General features: G+C 30.6%; 2 protein-coding genes across 5 annotated transcripts; both read right to left on the bottom strand.

Moving 5' to 3' along the window:
- Positions 1–17: 17 nt before the first annotated feature.
- On the bottom strand, positions 18–2690 carry LOC100257434 (uncharacterized). 4 transcript variants are annotated; one of them, XR_787086.3, is made up of 4 exons: positions 2400–2690; positions 2074–2326; positions 282–1132; positions 18–204 (listed from the first exon to the last, which is right to left on the bottom strand). XR_787086.3 is itself a non-coding variant. In XM_010659670.3 (3 exons), the coding sequence occupies exons 2-3, from the start codon at positions 2303–2305 to the stop codon at positions 351–353; spliced, it is 1014 nt and encodes a 337-aa protein (XP_010657972.1). In that variant the 5' UTR covers positions 2306–2326; positions 2400–2690; the 3' UTR covers positions 18–350. The 4 variants fall into 4 exon arrangements, 2 of the variants coding, with proteins under 2 accessions (XP_010657972.1, XP_002263275.2); XR_009467142.1 differs by having other exon boundaries at positions 2074–2307; XM_010659670.3 differs by having other exon boundaries at positions 18–1132.
- Positions 2691–9744: 7054 nt separating this feature from the next.
- Positions 9745–10587, bottom strand: LOC104881045 (uncharacterized). Its single transcript, XM_010659675.3, has one exon. The coding sequence runs from the start codon at positions 10398–10400 to the stop codon at positions 9909–9911; it is 492 nt and encodes a 163-aa protein (XP_010657977.1). The 5' UTR covers positions 10401–10587; the 3' UTR covers positions 9745–9908.
- Positions 10588–10915: the final 328 nt, after the last annotated feature.

Here is a 10915-nt window from a genome sequence, read left to right as displayed (position 1 = left end):
TCATGAGCATTTCTATGTATTTCTAAAACTAATCATATGATTGAAATATTATAATTGAGATTGATTTTTACACGCTCTAATAGGATCTTAAGATTAACATTCATACACTTACGTAAATATTATTTGTATAAACTTGTATAGGATTCATTCGCAAGACACCTTTTCCAACGCTCCAAACAGAAACAGGCACACTCGTTTTCCACCCTTCCAAACAGCCACAAACTTATTACAAAAAACCATGACCAAGAGATTCTGTATGAGAATAGATGATGAAAACTCACCCTATATCTTCCACATGGCTTCACTCCCAGATGGCCGGCTGCAGGTTCCGGGGAAGCGTATCTGCCCTGTCAAGCCTTTTGACCTCCATGGCTACTCCCCTCCTCCAAGTGAACATACTTGTTGCTGCTCCCAAAACCCTTGTGTTGTCTTGCTGATGAGTAGTAGGAGCTCGGCCCGCTTCCCATAAGACCTCTCCCAGAATCCGTCCTGCCCTTTGACAGACCTGAAGTCGATCTTTCCCCTGCAGCTCCCTTGCTGGGATCCTGTGGTGGCCTGGCGGATTGGAAGCCCGGGTGGTGGTACTGCTGGTAGTTCTGGTGGTAATGGTTTGGGTGCTGGTAGACCAAGGGGCTGCTAAGATGGGTATCGGCCGTCTGCTGGTCCGGGCTGTATAAACTGGGAGAGCTTCGGACCTTATGCATGAGAGCTCCTCTAGGGACCACGCTTTCATGGCTGGTGGTCGAATCATGGGAGAAAGGGTCAGGGGAGAGGGAATTAGGGGAGGAGCAGGCGGAGGAAATGGTAAACGATGCGAGGGATGGTTTCGGGGGAATGATTTTGAGGGTGGGACGGATCCGGACGATTCCATTGATGGCGTCAATATAGCGCTGCTCAAGCGCATGGGGGTCTGTGGAGGTGATTTGGACGTCGAGAACGACGGGGGCGGAGGGGAAGAGGAAGGCTCGGAGCCTAGGGGTTCCTTCGCCCTCCTGTCGGTCATATTCATCGAGCATATGGCGGAGATCTTCATCGGATTTTACAGACACCAGGGCATCGAGATCTTCAGGGCTAAGCTGATACTTGAGGACCAAATCCCCATCAAATAGAGAAGTAACTTTTTGCTTGAGCTCTGCAAATAACCATAAAAGACTAGTTCGTAACATTCCCTTACCCATTGTTTGGTAGGAAAGAAAAAGTGAAAGGAAAAGAAATATGGATTTAATTTTATTTCACTCAATTTTAAGATTAAATAATTTTAAAACTTATAAATATTTAATTAGTTTTAGTTATAATGGTAAGTCAAACATAAACAAATTATTTTTTTAATATATATACTTTTTTGGAATTAAACCATTTTCTACAAAAATTGGAAAAAAAATGTAAGAAAAAAAATTAAAGAGGATAAAAAGAAATAAATATAAAATATATTTAAATACATTTAATATAAAGATTAAATATTTAAAAATATATAAGATTTTAATAAGTTTTAATTATATTTGATTTTATTTGATATTTAAAGTTATTTTTTATTTATTTTCTTAATATTTTATGGGAATTAAATATAATTTTAAGAACCAAACAATATTTGCGGAAAAGAAAAAAAATGGGAAAAGGAGAAGAAGTTTAAGTAAGAAAAATGCATGAAATTGAATTGTTTAAGAGTTTGTATTTCAAATTTTTAATCAGGGTTTTGAATTCTAGCACTCTATCGCTTAAGGGCTATGTTTGGCTTTGGAAAATTTAAAAGAAAATGGAAAAAAGAGAAAATAGAGAAGAAAAATAGATATTAAATATTTTAAAAGTGCATAAAATTTTAATTAATTTTAATTATATATTATTTTCTTTAACCTTTTGCATATTATAATTAAATATTATTTTTCATCGTATTTTTTTCTTTCGTTAGTGCTTTCCGGAATCAAATATAATATAAGAGAATGAATTTAAGCTATGTATTGATAATAGAAATTTGGTAAACATCATACAATGTTATTGAAAATGCTAGCGCACAAGTGTTTGCCCATCAAAACGCAGCGTTTTGAAAAAGAAAAAGAAAAAAAAAAGAGAAATCACCTGAGAAATTGATGTCGCGAGAAAATGCGACAACTCTGGTCTCGCCGCCGACGTACTTGAGGACGCCGTCCGTCGCCCGCGGCAGAATCTTCCCGCCGTGGCTGCAGAGCAGCTTCACCCTGTTCTTCGGCGACGTCCCCGCCATCTCATTCCCCCCTCCTCCTCCTCCTCCTCTTCCTCCGCCGCATCCGCCGCCGTCACTTCCACCACCACCAGCACCTTCCGCCGCCATCACTGCTGACAACCAAACAAACTAGAATTTTAAAAGAATAAAACCCCTGTGAATTCAAACACGCAAAAGAGCGAAAAAAAAAAACAAAACTTACGAATGGAAGAATGAGGTGATGAAGCGAAGATTGAAGAAGAAGAAGAAGAAGAAGAAGAAGAACCGCTTCTTTTTTTTTTTTTTCAATATTTTTCTACTTTTTTTGAGTTTTCTTTGGAGTGAACCCAAATGGCTTTTCCTTTCACTCTTTTGGGTTTCTTCCGTTTTTTTTTTTTTTTTTTTTTTTCTCGGGGGGGTTTTTTTTTGGACGCAGCACCACCACCCGCCACCGCCAACCACAGGTTCCAATCCCTCCTCTGGTTTTTGGGTTTTGTTTTGTTTTTGGCTATAAATATGAGGCGACAGAAACCATCCTTAAAAAACAGAGGCAACCCCCACCCAATATTCCAAATTACCATTTTACCCTTTTTTTGCCTATCACAAAATGGCTACAAATTTTAATTGGTATTTTGTATTTATTTTTGGAAAATAACTAATTTCTACTTGAACATTATTTACAGCATTCCTATCTTTTTTCTTAAGAAATAAATTTTTTTTCTATTTTTAGTATTTTTAAAGCGTTTCAAATAACTAATTGAAAAAAATTAGGAAAGGGTATTTCAGTAAACTTGATTGTATGCCAAAAATAGTAAAAAAAATTGAACTTTACACGTCAATGGCCACCCTCGGTTCGACGCCCACCATGAATTGGGGCTTTGTATTTAGGGAAAATTGTGTTTTGGGCCCAGCTGGGCCCAAAAATTAATGTATGGTCCATATAAGTTTCATATTTAAGCCCAACACCCAATGAAAGAGTGAAAATTGAGAGTGAGGATATTGTCTTTAAAAAATCCCTAAAACGCCCTTGACTATTAAATGAAAAAAGTAACCACTCACCTCACCTTTTTCATTCTCTCTTTGACTCTTTTGCCCTTCTCTCACCAATTTAATAGTGGAACCAACTTGAATTATTTTTCTTCCTCAAATATGAAAGATGGTTAAAAATTATTATTATCAAATATATTTTTGAAGTGAATAACTTTTAAATACCTCATCAAATTTTTTTTTTTTCAAACTTACATAATATATAATAAATATTTTTTAAATATATTGAAAACTTACATAATATATAGTAAATATCATTCTTTATTTCAAACTTATATTATTTCTCATATATATTAAATAATTTTTAAACACCTCATAAAATATTAGTATTATTTGTTTACTCCAACTTATAAATTAGATATCATCAAATATTATATTTTTTAAAATTTATAGAACATATAATAAATACTTTTTAAATACCTCATAAAATATTATTAATTTTTTTTTTCTAACTTGCAAATTAGACACATGGTGTTTATTATTTTTTCAAAAATTATGTAAACACTCATGCATATATATAATATTAATCAAGAAGACAATATTTTTAAGACTAATTTACCAACCTTCCAATAATTTTGAAAGTGTAAATAGGGTAATTGGCCGAATTAAAGTCTTCAAAAATATTCAAAATTTCTCCATTCCAAAATTACCTAATTGCTCTCCACACTGATCCTAAATATTTTTTAATAAAGATTTAAATATTTAAAACCATTAAATAAATACTTTCTTATTAAAGCAATTTTTTCAAAGTAATATGATAAAAATCATGAAATCTTCAAAACTATAATTACAACAAATATTTTTAATTTTAAAACTAATTTCATAATTTAAATTAATGATTTAAAAAAATAAAAATGTTATAAAAATAATTTTTATTTATTTATAATTCCATTTAAATATGATTTTTTTTAATCTCTATTGATAACAATGAAATTATGTTTATAAAGGCAAAATATTAAAAATATATATTTCATTTAGTTTACTTATAATGAACAATTCAAACATGATTGATTTTAATTTTATTTCCTATGTATTAATTTTTGTAGGGAATATTTTAATGACATAGTTTAGTAAAAAAAGAAAAAAAAACTATCAATAATCGTCTTATTGTCAAATTCAAGTTATTTAAAAATTGTACAAAACCTATTAGGAGTCTTGTACATCCTTGTACACTTAGCACATTTCCCTTGTACAGTTAGTGTAATACCCTTGTACAATGACACAAATTTCATATTTCTCATAAGTTATATGTTCATGTAGGTGTATTAATAATATTTTCAATGGTTTGGTTAAGAAAATGATGGATGACTTATGATCAATTTTTTTTTCCCCAAATATCATTATTAGGGAAAATATTAAAATTTTCATATGAGAGTTAAATAAAATGCATGACATAGGCGTACAATCCTTGGGTGACAAGAAAAATAAAAAAGTGGTTTAGGATTGATTAAAATAATTCACAAAGGGTAATATTGTACACCTTTGTACAATTAGTACATTTCCCTTGTACAGTTAGTGTAATACCCTTGTACAATAACACAAATTTTATATCCCTCATAAGTTATGTGTCCACGTAGAAGTGTTTAACCATATTTTCAATGATTTAGTTGAGAAAATGGTAGATGATTTAAGGTCAAAATTTTTTTTCTCCAAATATTATTATTAGGAAAAATATTGGAATTTCCATGAGGGGAATTAAATAAAATGCATGACATATGTGTACAATTTGTGAGTGATAAAAAAAAATAAAGGAATGACTCATAATCGATTATAATATTTCATAAATGGTAGCCTTGTACACCTTTGTACACTTAGTATATTTCCCTTGTACAGTTAGTGCAATACAATTGTACAGTGACGCAATAAATGAATAAATAAAATTTATTATTTTTTTATTTTCATATAAATAAATAGTACTAAACAAGGTTTTCAATTTTCATTTTAAAAAATACTTTTTATTTTTTAATTAAAAATATTTTCAAAAAGAGACAATATAGAAAATAAAAATTATTTTTAAAAATAAAAAATAAAAACTAGAAAAATATTTTAAAACCAAACTCAAATATAATCTATATAATTTTGAACTACTTGTTTTCATCTAAAATAAGTAAATATACCTTTCAACCATTTTATATAAGAAAAATTCAATCTCTATTATGTATTGATATAATCCACTTCTAAAATTAGGTCATATGAAAACATTTTAATTGAGTACTTAAAATAAAAACTTTTCATCCATTCTCTTTCTTTCTTTCTTTTTCTTTTTCTTATTTTAATAAATTTTCAATTAATTCAAATCATTAAAATAAATCCTTAATAAATAAATTTGTAACATTTCATATAACTTATTACTAAAAGTCAAGTTCTAAAAGTTATTAAAATAAGGAAGAAAGAAGATTAAAAAAATTAAACTTTTTATTTTATAATAGTAAAAAAAAAAACTTTAAAATAATTTTTAATATAAAAAAAATAAAATAGTGAATATATTTATTTTAAATAGTATTTTAATCATTAAATTATTTACTTCTAAAATATAAAAGATAAAAATAAATGTAAAATGTAATTTTTATTTATTTAAATTAATATTTTTTTAGAAAGTATTTTCCAAAATAGTCTTTGAATCTTTAATATAATTTTTGTTTATTTATAATTTAAAAATAAAAAAATAATATTGATTTTTCAATTATTTATAAAAGAGTTTAAAAAAATAATGAAAAATCTAAAAATGGTTAAATAAGAAAGAATAGTGGCATGTGAAGGGTGGTAGAATAAAGACAAAAATGAGTCAAGTGGGTATTTTTGTCTATTCCCATCTCATTTCCTTATGATCAATTATGGGTGTTTGATGGACTCTTTATTAATTATCAAAACCAAATGGTTCTAAAGCCCAATTCTCCCTTGTATTTATATCGAAGCTTGCCACGTGTCAATCTTGAGATGGCGACGGCATTTTGCAGCTCACATCTACTGGGCCCTACGGGGTGAGGTGGCATCCTCTTTGCCACCTAAGTGGCCCTTGGTTTCTGGTGACGTGGTACAGAAGTCGCAGGATAACAAATTCGGCGGATTTGTTGGGATCTCTGGGTGGGCCCCGCAGCAGCTATGCGAGCTGTCATTGTCATTGTGGCGGCGCGGATCCTCTGCGTATGGCACCATGCTCTTCATCATGGACGCACGTATTAAATCACAGCCAATGGATGACTTTTATTATTATTCTTTAATCTTAATCTTATTTTTATTTTTATTTTTATTTTTTTCAAAATTTTGTTGGGGTTTTATGAACAATTTTAATATTTTTTTAACCTTTTGGGTGGGAAATTAAATCCATATTAATTGATTAAGTTCTTGAATAGATAACATTAAATTATATAAATATTTTTTATAAAAAATATATCATATTTTATTATTTTTTAAAATAAAATTTATAATATTTTATGCTAATGCAAGGGGGAATTTATTTTTTGATGGTTATTAAGTGCCAAAAAAATTAAATTCAAAGTAAAAAATATATTTTCAACATTAAATTCATGAAAAATTAAAGGTTGATTTTGAAAATCCATTATGTCATGTCTAAGGAAAGCTAAATAGGGTAATTCAAATTTTCTTCGAATAATTCAAAGGTATCACCCATATTTTAATGCCAAAAACTTCTCCCATTTTAGTTATATTAGATATTACAATTCATCCTCTTATATAGGTATGATGTTTTCATCAATTCATAATTTACATGGTTCTTGAGTATTAATTTCATGAACTTCTTTTAGGATATCATAACTTACCTTTACATGTGTATCCAATGTTCTCGGGGACCCACAACTCAAAAGATGCTTAAGTTCATGTACTTTTGATTAAAAATTGATTCTGATACTACTTGTCATATGATAACTATCTTGAGTCCAAAATTCATATAGTTTTAAAATGCTTCCGTACAATTTAGAAGCATTACTCCTCTTGCTCAAAACTTTTACTTTCTAGGTAATGTAGGATGTCACAAAGACCTTTATGCATGTGCCCAAAAACCTAACTTGACTAAAATCATTAGCCCAACATGAAAGGCGACGAAACCCTTCTTAAAGTAGAAGGCCAAGGTATACCATTTTTTTGGACCAACACTTATTATCACTTGTTATTATCATATACCTTAGAACTGGCCATTTTTTTCACTATATATTATATATTTCCATCATGTTCTATCCCCCTTCCCCAAGAGGTCACTGATTGGATAAATTTCAAAACCTTATCTCAAGGAGCCTACCATGAACATGGGAAGTGAACCACTCAAAAGTTCATAACAAAAACGGTGGAAAATGTCTAAAATGACAAAGTCAGACCAACTTCCTCTCATGGAATACTTATTTTTGAGTCATGTATGAAGAATATGTACCATAGTGACCCTTTTCCCTAAATTTTTAAGAGTTAATTGGTTAAAAATGATAAAATAATCCTAAAATTTGTAAATTTAAACTTTTTCATATTTTGCTTGAAAAATAATTCATATTTGATGTAAATCCCAAAACCCTGTATCAAAGAGCTTACCATGTCCATGGGAAATGAACCACTCACAACAAAAGTGGTGAAACATGCCTCTTTTTTATGGAATACTCATAATGAGTCATGACTCATGAGCTATGTGTTAGAGAGTGTGGACTGTAGTGGCTCTTTGCCCTAAATTTTTAATAAGCTTAGATTGTTGGTGGGTTCATGGGTTCATTCCATTTTCATCTTTGGTTTGACCCTATGCTACTTGATTTTCACTGACACGCTTACAAAAGTGTGTTGGGTAAATGAGGATCTAGGGTTCATTCCATTAGCCTCTCATTTTTTTTTACTTGAAAAGTAATTCATTTTTAACATAAATCTTAAAACCTCATATCAAAGAACCTATCATGTCCATGGGAAATGAATCACTCATAACAAAAGTGATGGGACATGCCTCTCTTTCAAAAATACTTATAATGAGTCATGACTCATGAGTGATGTGTAGAAAGTGTGGACCATAGGGGTGCTTTGCCCCAAATTTTTTATCAGCTTAGGCTGTTGGTGGGTTCATGGATTCATTCCATTTTCATCTTTGGTTTGGCCCCATGCTACTTGATTTTCACATCATGCTTGCAAAAGTGTGTTGGGTAGATGAGGAACTAGGGTTTAGTTTTGGTTGCTAAATCAGTGAATCAATACCTTCCAAATGATTGAAGATTAAACAATCAAAACCCTAAAATTAGCCTCTTTGTCTTTATCAAATATCATTAGTTCTTCTCATTTATGTAAACTTTTTATGGTGCTTCCATTTTATTTTTTTTGGGATCACAAGATCAAAATAAATCATAAAAGAGTTAGAAAAAAAAATTGAAATGCAAATTTAACAACTTATTTTTCCTTTACTCCATTTATTTTTCTAAATAAAATAATTTTCTAAACAAAAACACCTAGCTCAAAAACAAACAAATTTATCATCTAATTTACATGGCATTTTCATTTGTTTTTATTATTCATCACAACTAGATATTTTTGCACCCCTATTTCTAACATCCATATTTCGATATCCCTGATCGCTAAGCATTCAATAGATCACAATGATATGAAAACTGTTTTTTTTTTTTTCCTTTTGGTTTTTCTCGAATGCCAAACACGAGTATAAATTAAACAAATAAATTAGGGTTTTTTTTCCTTTACATGTGTAAAATAGCATGCTACAATTACAATAAAGTAAATTCAACGAAACCGGCATGAGTCACATCCTCGTTTCAATTATTTGGGGACATATCATGATCAAAAAACTTTATCATCGAATAAATTTTCAAATCTCAGCTATACGAAAACACAAAAATTTTCAAGTATTTAAGGATGATTAAATCCATTTAAGCCGAATTTAATTCTAATAGCTCATCATTAATGAATACAAACTTTGCATTAAACACATCAAATAATTAGATTAAAATTGGATTAGGTGTGAAGTCATTCCTCACAAATTAAAACCCTAAATTCCATGATAGAAACAAAGAAGATGAATGATAGAAAGTAACTCAAAGGCAATCATGTTGTCAAAAGAAAAAGCGAAACTCACTCACCCACCATAGCTACATAGGTGCCATGTACCTAGGAATGTCATGTCCCGAGGAAATATCAATCAACCATCATGGTTGATTGATTATTACAAATAATCACTCTATTTCATTTTAAACCCATCCCATCAAAATAAATGAATGGGAAAAGATTTTATTTGAATTAAGAGTATGCTTTGAACTATAAAATAAGAAATGAGAATGAGAAATCTATAGAATTTTTTTAGAATAAGACTAGTAATGTTTAAATCTTATCAACAAAAACTAAAATTTACTTCATCATTATAAAGATTCTTTATTTTTCTATGATATTATGATTTATCTTCATTCTCATCGATCTTATTCCCATTCTCGGGGTATTAAACATATTAATCATATTAATTTAATTTAATTTAATCCTATTCTTGAAAGGCAAGTCATATATAATATTACGGCTGACAGAGGATCAAACACACCCAATAGTAGAAGTGTGTAAAAATGAAAAGAAAACAGTACAAAGCAGCTGACTTTTTCCTCTTTTTAATTTGAAGAAAAAGAGCAAAAGTAGATTCATTTCATTCACTCCATGTTAAAAAAAGAAAAACATTAAAAAAGAAAAGAAAAGAAAAGAAAAACATAGGTCCTCAAAGTCCAAAAAGGCGCTTACAGGCTTTGAAGATCTTACCATTCTTCTGCTTCTTCTTCATCTTCTTCTCCATGGATCTTGTCTTCATTGTACCACCATCCATGGATTCTTCATCATCAATATTATTGGGAGGTGATTGTAAGAAGGCAGTTGCAGACTGGTCATGGATCCTACAATACCTTTCAGAGACTGATGAAGATCTTCTCATAGAGAAGGCCCTTTTCACAGCAGACTGAAGTGAAGCAGCAGAAGTAACAGAGCTGTTTCTCCTCAAAACCCCACCAAAGCTCCCACCCTTTATCCCATCTTCATCATCTGGGTCAGAAACTGAGTCATGGGCAGTGGTGGGTTTGTTAGCATATGGGGTTTTGGAGGTGGGGTTTTGGGTATTTTTTGGGGTTTGAGGGAAAGACAGGAGATCTGCAAAATCCATGGATCTTGATTTGGTGCTTCTACATCTAAGGAACTTCATCTTTGGATACCCATTCATTTTTTGGAGGTGGGTCTTTGAGTATAGAGGAGTTGGAGAGGAGGTAGAGGTTAATATATATGTCAAGACAGTGGAGGCTGTGTAATGGGGCCTAAGTGATGAAAGCCAAGGATGGGGCACAGATGTGGATGAGAGTTGTAGTAATTGAAGGGTAGATTTGGAGGTGTGGAGACAAGATAAAAAGGTGGAATGAATGTTAATTTTGGGAATGTCACTAGAGAGAGAGAGAGAGAGATTGTAAAGTTGCTACATGGACTCTTTTGGTGGGTAATTGTTATTTGATTTGTAACTCTTTGGCCTCTTCATATTAACATATTTTCTTAATTTAGTTGATATAAAATTTAAGTTTTGTTTGGTCAAGGGAATTACTAAGAATAGAAAAAAAATTAAGAGAAATGATTTTTTTTTTTAATATTTGATTGTAATATGAAAAATATAAATTTTTTAAATATAATTAAAATTAGTTAAAAATTTATGTATTTTTAAATTATTTAATCTTTATATCTAAAATTAAA

This window comes from Vitis vinifera, chromosome 12 (assembly GCF_030704535.1).
Source record: "Vitis vinifera cultivar Pinot Noir 40024 chromosome 12, ASM3070453v1".
Lineage (NCBI taxonomy): Eukaryota > Viridiplantae > Streptophyta > Magnoliopsida > Vitales > Vitaceae > Vitis > Vitis vinifera.
The sequence above is the reverse complement of the archived record's forward strand: the minus strand, read 5'-3'. Positions and strand labels throughout refer to the sequence as shown.